The sequence below is a fragment of the Rana temporaria genome, chromosome 3 (assembly GCF_905171775.1).
Source record: "Rana temporaria chromosome 3, aRanTem1.1, whole genome shotgun sequence".
NCBI classification, from domain to species: Eukaryota; Metazoa; Chordata; class Amphibia; order Anura; family Ranidae; genus Rana; species Rana temporaria.
In genome coordinates this window covers 106,617,820-106,637,364 of record NC_053491.1, presented here as the reverse complement: position 1 = coordinate 106,637,364, position 19,545 = coordinate 106,617,820, and the positions used below count along the sequence as shown (strand labels likewise).

Below are 19,545 nucleotides of genomic sequence, written 5' to 3'. Positions count from 1 at the left end.
CACCATGCGCTTAATAGCAAAAGGGCCCACTTGCACCATGCGCTTAATAGCAAAAGGGCCCACTTGCACCATGCGCTTAATAGCAAAAGGGCCCACTTGCACCATGCGCTTAATAGCAAAAGGGCCCACTTGCACCATGCGCTTAATAGCAAAAGGGCCCACTTGCACCATGCGCTTAATAGCAAAAGGGCCCCACTTGCACCATGCGCTTAATAGCAAAAGGGCCCCACTTGCACCATGCGCTTAATAGCAAAAGGGTCCCACTTGTACCATGCGCTTAACAAAAGGACCCACTTGCACCATGTGCTTTAATATTTTCTAAGCAAAGTAAAAGTAGAGCAAAAGTTTTGGAATTGCAGAGAAAATCATGAAAAAATACACGCTAGGGCAGTGTTTCTCAATTCCAGTCCTCGGGCCCCCCCAACAGGTCAGGTTTTCAGGATTTCCCTCAGATGAAGACTGTGGTGATTACCAAGGCAGTGAAACTGATCAAATCACCTGTGCAAAATAATGGAAATCCTGAAAACCTGACCTGTTGGGGGGGCCTGAGGACTGGAATTGAGAAACACTGCGCTAGGGGCATTCACAATAAAACACACAATAAACACATCTTGTTATACCATCAAACAATACTTCAGTCCCTTAAGTTAACAAGCAAAAAAAATAAAAATAAAAAATAAAGGAAAAAAAACGAGCGGTGACCCCCCGGTACAGACTATCTGGCCTACCCCTCTCTGGGGTCTCTCCACTCCGCTGATTGTCCTCCAAGTTCCCTTAACATTGGCTACCCCCAACTGTGCATCGACTACCTACTATCTAAACCTCCCACTTCCCCCCAAAAATTATATATATATATATATATATATATATATATATATATATATATATATATATATATATATATATATATATATATATATATATATATATATATATATATAAGAAAACCCCCTTCTCCTCCCTCTCCTTCAGACCCATCGTCGGAATGTCGTCCCCATTTCTATTTTATGCCTGTATCCTATTTATATCTCTTTATGAGTTAAACCACTTCTAGGAGGGGTCCTCCCTCCACCGAGGCCAAAAATGAATTCCAAGGCGCCCAGATCTCTAAATAATTCTCTTGTTGGCGTGATGAAAGAACCAAATCCTCCAACCTACTTATCTCCTTTAACTTTACAAGCCCACATCTGTATTGTAGAAGCTACTGTCGATTTCCATTTTAGAGGTATACAGGTTTTTGCTGCATCATATATAGCCATCATAAACATTCCATGTTGGCAATCAGCTTTCAGGTTAAATTGCACTTACGTTGTGGCTCGTACTCCTTCACGACGGGATGCCAATCCTTCTGAAACAAGGGACTCTGCGATATTCTCCCCCGATGTATCTGAAAACCGATTAAAGGTCATGAGATTATTTCTACAAAAGTATACACTATAAGTCATGAAGACATTTTAATGCAGTGGTTCTCAACCTGGGGGACGGGACCCCCTTGGGGGTCGAATGACGATTTGCCAGGAGTCCCCGAATCCTGGGCTGTTCCTGAAGCCCACACGCTCTCCCAGCCTTTTTGCGGCCGCCCAGCTGGGCTGTTTCTGGAGCAGCTGCCCACTTAGCTTCTTCACAGCCGCCCATTCAGTTCACGGCATGGCTGGGGGGCAGAGACTAGAGGTCAGATGACTGGTGAGAAATGTGAAGTGGGAGGGGCTGGAGGAGACCCTATCTCCTGAGTTCGGCACAGGTGTCACTGCTGCGGGACACTACAAAGTTGGAGACACAGCGAGTAACACTTCCTGTGATTATAGTTGCCATTAAAAGTCCCCACTACAGTTCTCAGATCAGCAGATGACCTTGATCAAAAGCACCAAAGTTGGCCGATCAGAACCCCCTTTCACTGCCACTGATCCCACCCTCCCTGCACCATCAGCGATTGCATTCCGCCCCCCCCCCCCCCCCCACCAAGGAGTAAGAGAAGGAATACATGAAAAGAGGGGGAGGAACAAAGAAAAAGGGGGAGAAAGAATAAGAGAAAGAACCAGAAAGATGGCTAGAGAGACATGGGGGGGAAAAAATCAATAAATTAGGATAGAGAGATAAAAGGGAAAAGGAGAAGAGAGAGTGGTTCATCCTAAAATGTACCATAGGGGGTTTTAAGACTGTACTCAGGGATCGCTAAATGTCCGTGGGTTACAGGCGCAAATTACTTGGCTTAGGTGCTGACCACCCACGATAGGAAAATTTTACTGTTAGGGGTCCTCACAATTTGGGAAATTTTATCAAGGGGTCACGGCACTAGAAAGGTTGAGAACCACTGTTTTAATGTATCCTGATTCACACGTTCTGAATTGTAAATTTCAAACACATTGCAAAAGATCCATGTCATTCAAGTACTAAAATAAAAAACAGACCGACTATTATCCACGTTAAGCTCCTGGCCCTTTGACACTTGTTTACATGTAAAAATCTGTTTTGATAGAAAATTAAAACCCCACACTTTAAAGCACATGTCCTAGAGAATACATGAAGGGGTTTTGCAATTCTTTATATAAAAACAGAGGAGTTTGGCTCCCATGGTTGAGACGCAGGATCTTTCATTCCATTTCTAGGGTAGGACCACACTAATTCGGGGTACTTTGTCGCAGTAAGTGGGCTTAGCACTATATGACCATATAGTTTGACCAAACCCGTATATTTTTTTTAACATGTTCAGGTGTTTTTAACTAGCCTTGCAGGATAAATATTCTTGAATGTGTGCGCTATAATCAGTTTTGTATTGCAATTCTTTATGTCACTGCATTTGCGCAGCGGTTTTTCAAAGAAAATTTGGAAAAAATACAAAATCTTAATGTATAAAAAAATCCATAACCCAATTTTTTTGTTAAAAAAAAAAAAAAAATTATGTTAAGCCGAGTAAATAGATGCCAAACAGGTCATGCTTCAAAATTGCGACAAATGATTAAATAGGATTTTTTTACTCACCGTAAAATCCTTTTCTTTGAGTCCATGGATGGACACAGCTTCTTAAATCTTGACAAGTGGGTTATGTTCCCTGTTTACAGGAGAGGACTAGGCAGAAACATGTTTGTTAATGTAACATGTATTTAATTATCTGAGTTTAACAGCCCCGCCCAGGGGGCGGTCCCTCCAGACATAACCCTTCCTCACTGCAGTATCAGTTCAAAACAAGCAGTACAAACCTAAAAAGGAGAGGTGGGTGCTGTGTCCGTCCATAGACTCAGAGAAAGGGATTTTACAGTGAGTACAAAAAATCCTATTTTCTCTTATCGTCCATGGACGGAGACAGCTCCTTAAATCTTGACAAGTGGGACGTCCCCAAGCAGTATCAAAAAACGAGGGGTGAAAAATATATCAGTAAAACCAATTTTAACTTCACCCCAAAACAAGCAGAGCTCAACGGAGGAGGAGCAACTTTAAACAGCCGCCTGCAAAAACTAGCAGCCGAAAAAAGCCTCAGATAATGCACTCACAGCAACCATGTAAATTCTGGTAAAAACGTGAACGGACGAGCAAGTTGCCTCCTCGCACATTTGCGAGACCGATGCATGATGTCGAAAAAAAAAAAAAACAGGAAGCACCAATTGCCCTGGTCGAAAGTGCCGTAACCGGAAAGGGGGGCCCGCCCCTTAAGAGCATAGGCCTGTGTGACAGCCTGCCTGATCCACCGAGAAATGGTGGTCGACAAGACCGCCAGGCCCTTTTGTGGACCAGACACCGATAACAAAAGAGTCAGAACTCTGAAAACGGAGCCGTAGCAGGCTGGTACACCCGCAAAGCGCGTACCACGCCTAAAGTATGAAAGGCAACCTCCTTAGGATGCGCCGGCCAAGGACAGGAGGATGTAAGAACAATGTCCTTATTCAAGCGAAAGGCCGAAACCACCTTCGGAAGAAGGGAAGGTCGCGGGCGCACCACCACCTAATCCTTATGGAGGATCAAGCATGGCGGCTTGCAAGACAAGACCGCCAACTCAGAAACCCCTCTAACAGAGGTAAAGGCCACTAAAGGGGCCATATTCTGAAATGGTGTCAAGAGAGAATCTGATGTTTCCAAAAGGAAGGTTCCTGAAGAACCGAGAGCAGATTTAAAACTCATGGGAAAAGAGATGGTCCAAGAGGGGAAAGTATATGACAAACCACCTGCACACAAAAAGGGACCCACCAGGGAACGGGCCGCAAAAAGGCCACGGAAAGAACACAGCCAATGCTGAAATCTGCCCCCAGTGCTTTAAGCAGTTTTTAGATCCACTCGAAGCTGTAAACACAGGACCCTGGACACAGAGTACGTCTGTGGACGTCACTCCATCTCTTCGCACCAAGAGATGTAGGTCTGCCAGGTGCGACGGTAGATCCTCTGGAAGAAGACTACCGTGCCCTCAGCATTGTTGAGATGACCGAGTCGGACAGGCCCCGGTCACTTAAAGTCTGGCTTCCAATAGCCATGTTGAGCAAGTCCGTGACTGTACAACAGGAGGAAGTATGGGACCTCGAGACAGAGGGACCTCCCGCCCTGTCAACCGTCAGGGTACCTCCGCTACCAGGCACCCGATATTGGCGTACCAAGGATGCCAAGGTCAATCTGGAGCGATTAAAATCATTGGGATCTTCTCAGGCGAGGAAGCAACTACAATGGAGGAACGGCAAAAAGTCGCTGATACAGACCCCACAGGGCCACCAGCGCGACTGACACGTCTAACAGATCACTAGACCTGGCCACTAACTTCTAAACCCTTGCGGTGGAGACGAGCGGCCAGGAGATCCATGCCCTGTGAGGCTCACCTCTTGCAAGTGAGCCGAAACACCCCAAGCACAAAGACCAGTCGCCCTGGTCCAGCATCTGGCGACTCCAGTAGTCTGCCTGCCGGTATACCTGATGGTAAACCGAAGCCATGGCCGCATTGTTGTCTAGCTGAAACCAGACCTTGAGACCTCCTTGATCACGAGAAGCATAGCCTGATCGCCTAAAATAGTAGGACAATGATGAACGGTAGGACAATGATGAACGGTAGGACAATGATGAACGGTAGGACAATGATGAACGGTAGGACAATACCTGGTATTCCCAAGCGGTCTCCCACCCAGGCACTAGCCAGGCCCGACCCTGGGTAGCTACCGAAACCAGACGAGAGCAAGCACATTCAGGGAGGTGTGGCCGTAGGCCCATGCAAGTCCAGCGACTGGACCCCCCAGGTGCCCCCACAACCCGTGAGGCTGGCATCCGTAAACACCGACCACTGGAAGGAAGAAACTTCCCGGAACGAAGAGTCGGGGATCTCCGTCACCAACTCAGAGAGACTGACTAGGTGGCGCACCAGAATCTGATGATTTCAGAGACAAGAGATCTTTACCACCTGGACGGTATTTCCTCTGGAAAACCAGAGTGTGGAACTGGGCATACAGTACCGCCTCGAAGGAGGCTACCCACAGGCCCCGGACCAGCAGGTTACCTGGAGAAAAGACAGATTGTGTGATGTCAATACCTTCACCGCAGACTGAAGAGTCTGCAATTTCTCCAGGGGAAGAAGGACCTTGCCAACGAGGAGTCCGGATCAACCCTAGATACTCCGCTGAGTCGGAACCTAGTATGCCAAGGATTTGAACCCTGGGTCGCACACATGGAAGGCAGGCTTGCTGCCACTGAGCTTCACCTTCTGGCCTAAATGTTTAACACCCACCCGAATCTTCGGAGGGTCTGAATGGGAATAACACATCCACTAGGTCCGAGACAGAAGGTGCTCTCAGAAGAAAGTCGTCCAAGTAGCCAATATGGCAAAGCCTCGCTGTCCCAACAAAGTTAGGATAAGTGCGAGCTCCTAGCTGAAAACCCATGGTGTTGACGCCAGAGCAAAAGGGGGGCCACAAGCTGACAGAGACCCTCTCTCATCACGAAGCACGGAAAAAACACTAACATGTGCAAAACAGGACATGCATGTATGCGTCCCTGATGTCCGAGGACACCAGGACGTCCCCCGGATGGAGCGCAGCTACCACTGAACGAATGGATTTCATGCGGAACTACCCGTCGTTCACAGGTATTCAGGGCCTGAGGCCCATAGAAAACCCCAAACCTCATCAAGCAGGAAAGGTAAAATTACCCCACAGCTTAGCAAGTCCCACACTGCCCAAGGCAGACCGACGGGCCGGGAGAGGAAGACACGAGGAAAGAACTTTGTTCTGTGGATAGGAGGAAACCCTATCTAGTACTCTGAAGAGACCACCTCGCAGACCCACTGGTGGGAGAGCAGGGAGGTTTTTACCGAATTGTGAACCTGCAAGCCGCCCTTCCCACCTAGAGACAGGGAGGGAAGGCTACATACATTGGCAGGATTTGGGTGCCGGCGTACGCACCCAGGGACGGATTAGTCCCCCAGCTGGGCCTTTAACGGCCTGGGAGGGTTGCCTATAAATACACACAGTGTGTATGTGCATGCACACATGCCTTTGGAGGAAACCGGAGTACCCGGAGGAAACCCACGCAGACACAGGAAGCGACAATGCAAGCTCCAGGCAGATTGGCGTCAGTGTCCGGATTCGAACCAATGACTCTCTTGCTGCCAAGTAATGGAGTTAACCACTACACCACCATGTGCATAAAACCATTCTGAAACAGAAGCCCTGAATAACAAGGGCGCAGCATTCAATGAAGCATCACAGACCTATATGAGGCCCTGGACCAGCTGGTCCGCTAGCCTAATAACTTCGGGAGAGAGTCGGTGCTCCTCCACTGTCTGGTGCAAAACGCTCACTCCGTGAGTGACAAACCCCAGACTAGTGGCGAGTTCGAGTAAATCATTGGACACAAAGATGGATAGTAATAACTGTTATAGGCCACCTTCAGGTGATTGACACTGGCACACCCAAGACAGGAAGTCTCCTCCCCTATATAACCCCTCCCATACAGGGAGTACCTCAGTTTTTGTAGCAAATCAATAAGTATCCCAACAAGAGGGGCGGAGCTCCATGCCCCGTGATATACTCGAAAGAAAAGGATTTTTACAGGTAAGCTGTAATAATCCTGTTTTAGATTTCATACATCACGGGACAGAAGAGCTGGATAGTAAGCTATATGGGATGTCCCAAAGCAATGCCCCTTGAGGGGAGGGAGACACAAAAGTAAAGCAGAGTGCCATCAGACGCGAGGACCTATACCGCTGCCTGCATCACACTGCGCCCAAAGGAGATATCCTCATGCCGTTTTTTTACATTCACTTGATAAAATCTAGTGAATGTATGTACCGAAGACCAAGTTGCGGTCTTGTAGATCTGAGTCATTAAGGCTTGATGATGCACCACCCATGAAGCACTAACTGCTCTGGTAGAATGCACTCTAATTTGAAAAGGTGGAACTCTTCCTTTCAAACCAAAGCCTGAAAAATAACTTGAGGAATCCACTTGAAAATGGTAGACTTCGACGCTGCCTGCCACTTCTTGGGGCCTTCTGGAAGTACAAACAAAACATCAGTTTTTCGAATCTGAGCAGTCGCCTTCAGATAGACTGATTGCTCTCACTACATCAAAGGAATGTAATGACTTTTACCGCAGAACGAGGTTCTGGAAAGAATGAAGGGAGAACGACATCTTGGTTCAAATGAAAACCTGACACCACTTTAGGTAGAAAGGTTGGATGAGGGCGCAACACTACTTTGTGCTTATGAATAACCAAATATGTCTCTTTACAAGAAAGAGCAGCCAATTCCGACACCCTTCTAGCAGAGGATATAGCCACCACAGAAAAAAATAATATCTTTGTCAAAAGGACTAAGGGAATATAGTGTAAAGGTTCAAAAGGTTGCTTCTGCAATGCTGATGGAACAAAATTCAAATCCCATGGACACAAGGGTTAACTAACTGGCGGGTTGATCCGAGTTACCCTTTTGTACAAAAGCCCGGACCAGAGAATTCAAGGCCGAGATTTGACCCTTGATAATACTCAAGGCCAGCTTAATTTCTATGCCCAACTGTAGAAAGGCAAGAATCCTACGTATGACATTTCCGAGGATGTCAACCCTTGGATTCGCACCAAGCCACATATGCCTTCCAGACTCTAATATAGGACTCTGGAGGCCAGCTTCTTGGCATCAGGGTAGACAGTACTGAACCTGAAAGCCCCCGTTTCCTTAGAATGTGGGATTCAACAGCCAAACCGTTAAATTTAGCATTTGTAAGGGTGGAATATTGGTCCTTGCGAGAGCAGGTCTGAACGTAGTGGAAGGGTCCATGGGTCCCCCACGGCCATCCTTATGACCTCCTCGTACCAGGACCTTCTGGCCCAGGCCGGAGCTACAAGACCACTAGCCTTCCTTCCCTCTTGATCCTGCGAAGCCGTAGTAGCAGCTGAACTGGGGGAACGCATAAATCAGTGAGAACTGATCCTAAGGGGTTACCAATGCATCCATCCTGCAAGCGAGTGGATCCCTTGTCCCTGACATGAAGTTGTCCATTTTCTTGTTAAACCTGGATGCCAAGAGATCTACATCTGGGTCCCCCATCTCTGTTATATAGCCAAGATGATGTAGGGGTGAAGAGACCATTCCCCCCCCCCCCCCCGCAGACAACTGCTGGTGACTGAAGAAGTCCGCCTGCCAATTCTCTATTCCCGGAATGAAGACTGCAGCTAGGCAAGGAAGATGCCTCTCTGCCCAAGCTAGGATATGGTTAACCTCGCTGGGCTGCATGACTCCTGGTGCCCCCTTGGTGATTGATATAGGCCACTGCAGTGGCATTGTCGGATTGAATCCTGACAGGGCAACTTCGTAAACCTGAGCGACCATGCTTTCAGAGCCAGGTGTGCCTCCCGAATTTCCAGAATCTTGTCTCCCCCAGGACTGCTCCCCAACCTAAAAGGCTGGCAACTGTTACCACCTTCTGGGCAACATGAACGAAAGCCTTCCCTTTCTGCAGATTTCTGGACATCAACCACTAAATGAGGCTCTGACACACCCCTGGGGTCAGATACATTGGCAAGTCCAGAGCTTGAATATTCTTGTTTCAAGCGCAGAAGATACCGTTTTGTACCAGTCTTGAAAGAAATTGGGCATATGGCATGGAGGGATTTTTCTTCATCACCTGGACCAGTTCGTTTATAGCGCCGACTTGACTGAGGTAAAAACACTTTCCTCTGGTCTGAATCTATGACTAGACCCAAGAACTCCAGCCTTTTCACTGGTCGAAGGGATGATTTCTCTAGATTGAGGGCTTCCGACTGATCCACCAACAGCAGATCGTCCAGGTAAGCTATAACTTATGCCCTGAGCCCTTAGACTGGCCAGGAGGGGGGCCAGAACCTTTGTAAACACTCGGAGTGCAGTAGCCAGACCAAAAGGCAAAAGCTACAAACGGATGATGCTCTACTTCGAATCTCAGAAATTTCTGGTGAGTGGGGAAAATGGGTACATGCAGATATGCATCTTTGATATCAATTGATGCTAGTTCTCCACCCCAAAATGTGGAGACTACCGACCGGATTGATTCCATGTAAAAAAAGAGTGAACATTTAGGAATTGATTCAGACCTTTGAGATCTAGGATGGGTCTGACATCCCCATTTGGTTTTGGCAGAGATTTGAATAAAAACCCAAACTGTGCTGTTCTGGGGGAATCTTTACAATTACTTCTCGAGACAACAACTGGTCTAGTACCAAAAACAGAGACCTCTTTTCTGCATTCTTGGAAACGCTTGATCTCAGAAAACGAGGTAGTGGAAACACTCGCAATTCTAGTCTGAGAACTCGTTTCACCTGATCCTTTAGGGATTGACAAATGCCTAATGCTGCTATCGCAGGTTGAGCTACAGCACCTGCAATAAAAAATAGGTTTTTAATAAAGATTCCAGTCTTATCCGATGGATCCTTAAATATCTGAACATTGGACAAGTTGGACTTATTCACACAAGAGATGGCAGCGTCAACTGCTGGCACTCCACTTTTTGGTGAATGTTTCCTCCATGGGATAAAGTACAGAGAATTTCTTAGGAGAAAAAAATGTATCTGGATTACCCCAATCTTCATTTATAAGCTGTTCCAACAAAGGATTGACAGGAAAGGCATGCAGGGCTTTTAAAGAACCCAAGGAAGAAACAGGCCTTCCAGTTGGCTCCATTTCTTCCTTGGGTACACTTAAAGGCAACTTAAATGCTAAATGTACCATCTCTGTAAGGCATTGTACTAGCAATTTTTCAGATTGTGAAACTGAAATGGGCTCCTCTATGGTAGAATCTTCAGAAGAATCAAACTGTCCCTCTTCCTTATCCCCAGAGGGTGACTCATCCTCTACCGGCCACTGCTGCTCTGTAGTGCCCAGGGCGGGGAGGGAGACCTATCACGCTTCACACCACCCTGGGAAGAAAATGCGATTAGAGATGCTAATCGTTCCTCCAAACCTATGAGAGCTGAAGAAAACACTGTCAGTAATATAGGCAGGTATGTGAAGGTTGAAGGAGGCTGCAGCACCCGACAGTCCTGACGACTCACCCTGGTCAGCCACCTCTGGTACTTCCGAAGAGGCTGGCACTGCAGAGGCATGACCAGGAACCTTAGAGCCCGATGGTGATGCCTTTGGAGACTTGAGGAATTTGTCCTCGTTTTAGCGGAAGACATAGTACCAAGAACAAAAGCAGAGGTACTATAAAAAATGCATCAACTGCTGAAGTATAGTCCAGCAAGAAATGCTGCTATCCACTGTCCAGCCTGTTGCAAAATAAATGTGTCACTTAGGGAGTGCCTGTATGACTCGCGTGCCCCCACCGCGGCTGTGTCCCTCCGTCAGCACCTACCTCCACGAGGTAATGTTTATATGTGGTGAAACAGTCCTGCGCCATTTGAGAACGTGAACGCGGGTCACGTACACGTCGCCGCACTAAGCCCCCCACTCCCTCCCCAGAACGCCCTACAGCATTCAAATTTGCTGTTTCCTGCACGCACCAATCAGGACCCGGCCAGGGGAAGGAGGAAAAAAGCGCCCCAGCCGCCCGCAGAACAGGAACTGCGCTGACTGACCTGGGGGGAACCGCATTCATATCAGCCTGCTGTACTGACAATCCCCCCCCCCCCCCCCCATCACCAGAATGGCTGGACAGCACACAGGAGGAAAGCCTGACAAGCCTGCTGTACTCAAACTGGATGGATGGAACAGGTATGTTGCTTACACACCCTCTAGTGGCGAAAAATAGGCATGACACATTTACTAAAATAAATCTTTAAAGCGGTGGTTCCCCCTAAAACACATTTCTAACAATAGATTCGTAAGACCCGTTACACTGCGGGTAGGCTGGCTTTTTTTTTTTTCGTACATACCGACATCTCGGCGTCTCGTCCCTTGGCGGTGGGCGTTCCTATTTGATTGACGTTCCTCGGACGGGCGAATACGTGACGTCACGACTTTCCGACAGAAGCCGAACGTCATTGCGCATGCGCCGTATAGTGTCGGCTCTATACGGCCCCTTGCGCAGCGACGTTCGACTTCTTTCGGAAAGTCGTGACGTCACGTATGCGCCCGTCCGAGGAACGTCAATCAAATAGGAACGCCCACTGACAAGGGACGAGACGCCGAGATGTCGGTATGTACAAAAACAAAAAAAAAAAAGCCAGCCTACCCGCAGTGTAACGGGTCTTACGAATCTATTGTTAGAAATGTGTTTTAGGGGGAACCACCCCTTTAAGTAAACAGAAGTTCCTTAAGAATCTTCACTTGCCTTTCCCGCCACAGGATTCTGCTGAGAAAAAAACCAGTCAGACCCAATCTTCAGCTCATCATGGCGGGCTATGGCAAAGACCTTCAGGGACCAGGTTTCCTCCAAAAAAGGTTTCCACTCCCCTGGACCTGTATCGCACTTTGGTATCTGGTACATAACACCCTATACCCATGGGGTCCTGGAACTTCTCCAGCCCTGTGAGCACCTTTATCGTCCATAATTTGCCATTGGGGGGACCAGGACACCTGGATTTGCACATGGCTTGATATGTACTGCGAGTTAAAATTTAATAAACTGCCCAGTAGAAACGCTGGTCTCTTTCTATACACACACAGTAGCGCTGGGGGAAATCGCATGCAATTCAGACAGGAATAGCACTGTATTCCTGTTCGAATCCCATGCAAATTTTTGCAGTGCAACATGTGCATTTTTGTATTGATGCAACTCGCACTGCCTTGGTATCGGCGAGTACTTGACTGAAGGAATCAGTACTTGCACTTGCCAAAAAATAAAAACCTGTACTGATCCCAAATAAACAATGTTTACTAGGGTTACCCTGATGCAGATGCAACAAGCACACTTTGGTACTCACAGAAAATGTACTTTGTCTTTAGTATTGCTGTCCCTGCATATGGCAGCTGTATTACATGTCTGACAGTGGTTTTAAAAGTTTCCCACTCTAAAAAAACTAGAACATTTTAGACATTCATTGCAGCAGACCATGCCATCACTCCTACCGTATACACTGAGAAAGGCAGGCCAGGCAAGTAAATAAGGTTACATTGAAATTTTACATAGTGATTAGCAAAATTCGTTTTTACACACCTTTGCCCAAATATACCACTCCGTACTCTCTTCCTTGTGGTGTCTTGTATTCTACAACAAAGCAGATCTCTTTTCCAATCAACTTCTTCCTTAGGAACTCTCGAGCTGGAAATGCCCAAGGCTGGAATAGAATAGTAAATCTTAGTTTAGGTCAGACCATGAATGATGATTTTTACAGGGGTACATATTGAAAAATACGTTTCTTGCCTAAGTGGATATGATCCACAGGTAGTTGAAATTTCTGAGAACAGGCTAGAGTATGTATCTAAAAGGCAATTTTTGCATCTCCACTGAGCAAATTTCCCCTCTTACTGGGAAATGTATCACCACTTGAACAAGAGCAGCAACATTTTAATGGAGTAGAGAAGGGATCACCGCTCCAGATGGGTCACTATGTAGAGATGGACTGACTCAGGATACCGTGGGTGCTGGCGATGCACTGACCATGCATAAGATACGAAGAAAGGATGGATAGCCATGATTAAGCACTAGCTCAGTTCGAAACGCTTTCGGCTATCTACCTGTTCCTTTGTTGCACCTTGTGAAGTGATGTACTTGCTGTGTTTTTTTGAATAAAAGACAACTGTTTGGTCATTGGAGTGCGGCTATCCATCCTCTTTCTTCGTATCTTATTTTAATGGAGTAGGCCATTATGGGGACAACGATTATGCTGAAAACTAGAAAAATTGTATTTCCCATCACTTCCCTTGGTGTCAGCAACAAGACAGGAAACACCTTACATGGGAGTTAGCAATTATTACGTAGTATAAAAATGTAGTTTGGGCTTTAGATACTTTTCAATTACAACATTTAAAGGCTACAGCAGATTAAACTCAAGGTGAAGCAGCCTACCAAATCTACCCTCAACGTCAGAGATCACATTTGCTAAAAACCTCACTGACAGAAAATTATGGACAGGCAGCCATCTCTGGAAAACGGTTTACAAAGAAAAATCACTAGAAGTTAGAAACTTAAACTGCTCAACTTAATACCCATCTTCCAAATAAAAAAATTTAAAAAATGCAGCAAAAAAATACAAACCTTCACCTTTTCTGGGAGGCTGGGGCCTGCCAGGAATCAAAGGATGATCAAAATAATGCAAAAACAACTTTTTACAGCGTGTTTGCGTTAAAAATAGCACTACTAAAACGCTTTAAATGCATCTCAATAGACCCTTCCACACTGAGGCGTTGCGCTGGAGAAATCCTGCAAGCAGCGTCTTAAGAGCAGCTTTTAGGCGCTGAAAAAAATGCTCCAAAAAACGCCCCTCTATGGAAATGAATTGAAAGCGCTGTAAAAACGCCTGAATATCGCCTATAATCTGCTCTGAGCTGTAGAAAAGTCACATGATCTCCCAAAAATAATGCCAGAAAAAAAAATAAAACAGCAGGACTGAAATTGCCCATGCTTCAATAACGCTTAAAAAACGCTGTTAAAAACGCCCGCAGCTTTGCGTTAATTTTACCGCTAGCGCCCTAAAAACACTCTAAAAACGCGGTAATAGCGCTAAAGGCGTTGTAGGGCGTTTTTGCAGCTCCTCAGTGTGAAAGGGCTCTTAGTAGGGCATTCTAAAAATTCTGAGCCCACAGATTTTCTGGGATGCAGCAATGACTTCACCCACACCCCCAAAAATCATCAGGGGCCTGAGATGAGCTTAGTAATTTTGATAAAATTTCCCCCTTGCACCAATTTTGGGGGTGGGGTCAAACAGTAAAGTGGACTTCCCCTTTTCATGGAAGGTCTGCTTTAAAGTTGAACTCAAGTCAAAGCAAATATCCAAGAGACATTGTTCAACACTTAAATCTTGGTACGTCTTATTTTTTCCAGAACTGTAAAGTGATTTAGTTCAGTGTGACCATCTTATCAGATTTTTTTTTATGTTGCTCCTCCTGTACTTTTCTGTCTAATGCATGGACCTGCAAGGTGCATTGATGAGAATGGGCATACTTGAATATAAAGTAAGCTCCCTTGTTATACTAAAGAAATTTCACTAGTGTGAACCAGGCCTTACTCGATCTCTCATACCTTTGCAAAGCAGTATAGGCTAGTTCCTTAAGCTGCCAGTAGATGGCAATAACATTCCACTAACCTTAACATTCAAAAGTCCACTAGCTAGAAAAACATGCATTTATAAATACACATACTCAAGTAAACCAGGAAATCTTTGGCACAGTTCGTTTTTAGTACAATAAAATGAACTGTAGACTCACATCACCGAGTGGCGATCAAAAGAAAATTCAAAATTGCTAACAATTTTCAAAGAAATAAAACAAAGAAAAATGAAATCGAACTTTCAATGCAAAGTATCATAGCTGTCTGATACAACGTAATACATAAACCATCCAACTAATAAATTTAGCTATGCATAATTAGTACGATAAGCAGTCCATGCAATTTAGCATCAGCCTAAAAGGTCATGTTATATTTTTAATTTGATTGGCGAACCTTAACCAAGCAACCAGTTGGAATAGCATATAGGTAACCAAAATGCTAGCACAAATTTATATAGGATTACTATAAACCCCAACAGCTTGCACAGTGCATTATAAAGGGAGATAACCCCACAATTCAAACCATGAGGGATATGTGGGCCCTGCTTCTAAGAGCTTACAATTTAATAGGGAGGGGAAAGTGTTACAAATGATAACCTTGAGGGATAAGTCTATAGGAGAAATTAAACGTTCAGTTACGTGAAGGCATTTGAAGACATTTCCAGGAATTGTCCAAAAATGATGACCTGACTGATTGGGGTATAGAGTTTGAGGATGGGAGAGGCTCTGGAGAAATCCTGTGTATAAGCATGGGATGAAGATATAAGGGAGCCAGAGAGCAGGTGGTCTTAGGGGGAACAGAGAATGGTTTGGGTGATATATTGAGATGAGATTGGCGATGTAGCTTGGTGCAAAGCTGTGGATGGCTTTATATGTTAAAATTTTGAAATGTATTAGCTGGGCAATCGGAAGCTAGTTGAGGGATAGGCAGAGAGGTGTGGCAGACGCTTAGTGGTTAGTAAGTAGAGTCTGGCAACATTCATGATAGACTGAAGGGATAGCCTTTGCAGAGGTAAGCCTGAGGAGGGAGTTGCAACAGTCAAGGTAAGAAGGAATTTAATGAGTTGCCTGGTGGTTTTATTGGTTAAAAATGATGTATTTTGTAGGGGTTACAGAGGTGAAGTCTACAAAATCTGAACAGCGATTGGATTTGGGCTAAAAGGACAGGTCAGAGTCCATGATTACACCCAGTAAGTCAGGAGGTGGAAAAACCAAGTTGAATGGATCTGGATAGAAAAAAGTCAGAAGAAGAGAAACACTTGCTGGGTGGGGGGTGGTGGGAGGTTTATGAGTACTGTAATTTTACTGCGCCTGCAGACAGAATCCACAAACACTAGCATTCGGATCATTTGATAATACTTCATCTCATCTTTGCACTAGATTTTTCAATTATGTCCAGTGATAAAATTATGCACACAACCAAGAGTTAGGTAAACCGTTCGGGCCGAGAAAGTTTGTCTTGATCATCTGTTTGCTGAACACCGCAATTTGTGGGGAGCTCAGCGGGATGTTCACCCACCGAGGGCCCCACAATGCACTGCGCACAGTGCATTATAGGGGCCCAATTGGATAAAGCAATGCATCTGACCTTGTCAGGTGCAAGGCTTTGCCAATTCGTGATCAGAGCACTCTCAGAGCCCTGGTTGGACAAAATTTATCATTACTGTGTCCAGCGCCGGGTCCTAGTCCAGCGCCGGGTCCTAGTCCAGCGCCGGGTCCTAGAACATTTAGTGTTGTATACCATTTTTGGTTGCTGCATGTTTTTTTTCCCCCCATCTTTGCCAGCTGTAGTTTCACTGCGACGCTGGTTTCCCCCCTTTTTTTTTTATCGTTTTTACATTTCTGCCTTCACTGACAGGAATGATGGTATAGCAAAGGGTGTCACAGGTCCTTTCAACACATCTGCCAGCAGCCCACCAGCTGTAGCGTATAGCAGGCACATTTCTCTGCCCCAGCTGCTGCAGCAAAAAAAAAAACACTTCCCGTCACCCATATACCCAGCATCTAAAATCCAGCTTGTCCAAATCACTACCTTTCCATCTGGTGGATTCTGCCCCTTTCCGTGAATTTGCAGAATGTGCTTTACCACAATGGCAGGTTCTCAGTTGCTTTTTTTGCATGCGAGGCCATTCTAGCTCTGTACCATCATATGGAAGTAAGCATTACTGCTGACACATGGTCCAGCAGCAAGCATGGTCAGGAACGATCCATTTTGTCCACAGCACACTGGGTAACCTTGCAACTAGGAAGGATGCAGGACAGGGCTCAGTGCTGGAGCCAGTTTTGCCGCCATATTGTAGTAATGTGAGATCTGTCAGCTCCAACCCCTGAATTGTCCCAAGAACCACCAGTACGTTAAAGCGAGGGTTCACCTGAAATTTTTTTTTTAAAAGCCACCAGCTACAAATACAGCAGCTGCTGACTTTTAAAAAATTAACACTTACCTATCCAAATCACTTTTGGGTGAACCTCCGCTTTAAGAGTTAAAGTGCGATTCCACCTGCTTTTTTTTTTAAGTCAGCAGCTACGAACAGTGTAGCTGCTGACTTAATAAGGACACTTGCCTGTCCTAGGCACCCGCGATGTTGGCTCCCGAGGCTGACCCCTCGATCCTGGAAGGTCCCAGCACCGCCATCCTCGCTAAGGGAAACAGGCAGTGAAGCCTTGGGGCTTCACTGCCCATTTCCTACTGCGCATGCGCGAGTCTGTTTTCTGAATGGGCAGCTGCTCTCTGGGATACACACAGTTCCCAGAAGGCAGCACGCCCCATTACCCAGAAGACACTGCGAGTAGGACGAGGAAGAAGACCTTCCGAGGACTAGGAAGAGGCAGATTAGGAACTTACGAATAGCAACTGCTATTTCTGGTAAGAAAAAAAAAATTTTCAATTTTTTTGTAGATTTTTGGTGAATTTTTTTCAGGGTGGACCCTCAGTTGTTAGATCAAATACACCTACACCAAAAGTGCCCTCGGCAGAGGAAAAAAACAACAACACAGTAACACATTAATCCACCACCAGGTAAACAAGGTCGACTAGTGGAAAAACAGAATAGGGTGGGAATATAGACTGTCCTGGTAGGTTCCTGGAAATAATATTACCGGTAAGTCCAACGGGGGTTTTCCCCTCACCTTCCAGGACAGCTACTTGAGAGGATAAGCAAGATTCTATGCCAGGGATATGCAATTTGCGGACCTCCAGCTGTTGCAGAACTACGATTCCCATGAGGCATAGCAAGACTGACAGCCACAAGCATAACACCCAGAGTCTGAGGCATGATGGGACTTGTAGTTTTGCAACAGCTGGAGGTCCGCTAATTGCATATCCCTGTTCTATACCTTAGGGAGGGACGACAGCCTGAAGCACTTACCAAAGGAGAGGTCCTGGCTGGAAAGCATCTAAACTCTATAATGTTTGACAAATGCATGAGGACCAGACGGCAGCTTTAGAAATTTCTTCCCATGATGCCCCCGCTCTTTCTGCCCATGACGTGGCCATGATCTCGTTGAATGAGCCCCATTTCTAGAAGGAGGGGTGCAACCTAATGGTTTGGATGCTTCACAAATAGCTCCCCTAATTCACCTAGCAATAGAACTTTTAGACGCTTTGGACCCCTTCTTGGGGCCACTGAACACCAACAGTTGGGATAAACTCCTAAAACCACTGGATTTTTCTAGATAAAGCAGAAGATCTCTTCATGTCTAAAAGACTAAACCCTTTCCTCCTCCGCATTCTTGGGAGAGGTACAGAAACTAGGAAGGACTACCTCCTGGGACCTATGAAATTCAAAGATACTTTGGACAAATAGAAAGGATCAGGTCTAATCACTACCCTGTCCTCTAGAATCCTCAGGAAGGGGTCTTTACAAGAACGACTGTAGATCAGAAATCCTTCCCTGGCGTAATAGCCAAAAGGAAGGAAATCTTCAAAGAAATTAATATCAGAGTACGCCTCATGCAAAGGCTCAAAAGGAGCCCTTGTAAGAGCATTTAATACCGACAGATCCCAGGGAGGAACATGTTTGACGACCTTGGGAGCATGTCTACATCTAGATGAAAGGAACCTATTGACTAAAGGATCTTCCGCTAGTCTCCTTTCTGTAAACAAAGATAGGGCAGTAACCTGAACTCTAAGGGTGCTGACAACTTTCTTTACTCCCCTCTGCAAAAAATCCAATATACAGGGAGTAAAGAACATAAACTGGCTTTCTTTTGCCAAGAAATAAAAGTTTTCCAAACTATCCCATAGATTCTTCTTGTGACTAACTTACGGCTATCCAGGATAGTTTGAATAACCCTCTCTGAACATCCCCTTAACTGTAGGATGCACTGCTCAGCCTCCAGGCCGTCAAATGGAAGGTCTGAGGGTTTGGATGCAACACTGGTCCCTGATGGAGCAGATCCTTCCGATCTGGTAGGGGCCAGGGAGGATCTACAGAAAGGGCCTTCAGAGAGGAAAACAAAGTCCTCCTGGGCCACCACCAGGGGGCAATCAGAACCACTTCTTCCCGGTCCTGATTCATTTTCCAAACCACTGGAGGCAATAGGGGAAAAGGAGGGAAGGCCACGGTAAGTAGAGAGCATCCGTCTAAGGACTCTGTCTTTCTCTCTCCAGTGAGAATGCCAGTTTTCTGTTGAGACTGGAGGCAAAAAGATCCACTGTGGGCAGACCCCATCTTAAAACAACCTCCCGGAACATGCACTGATGAAGTTCCCAACCGCTGGAACTGATGCTCACCCTGCTCAGATAGTCCGCCAGCGCACTCTGACCTCTTGATGTGGACTGCCATGACTGAAGGGACATTGATCTCTGCCCAGGACAGGATCTGCTGTGTTAACGTTAGAAGCGACTTCGAGCGAGTGCTTCCTTGCATGTTCAGATACGCCACAGTTGTGGCATTGTCTGAGAAAATGAATACCGTTTTTATCGGCTTATAACGCGCGCCGGCGTAGAACGCGCACCCCAA

At 46.0% G+C, this 19,545-nt stretch overlaps 1 protein-coding gene across 1 annotated transcript in view; it reads right to left on the bottom strand.

The window, feature by feature from the left end:
* The window catches only part of SND1 (staphylococcal nuclease and tudor domain containing 1), a 701,900-nt gene that overhangs the window by 669,895 nt on the left and 12,460 nt on the right, over positions 1 to 19,545 (bottom strand). The window contains exons 3-4 of the mRNA XM_040343211.1: positions 12,531 to 12,651; positions 1,309 to 1,387 (exon numbers count right to left, since the gene is read on the bottom strand). Of these exons, the coding sequence (XP_040199145.1) occupies positions 1,309 to 1,387; positions 12,531 to 12,651 (200 nt within the window). The remainder of the gene's footprint in view (positions 1 to 1,308; positions 1,388 to 12,530; positions 12,652 to 19,545) is intronic.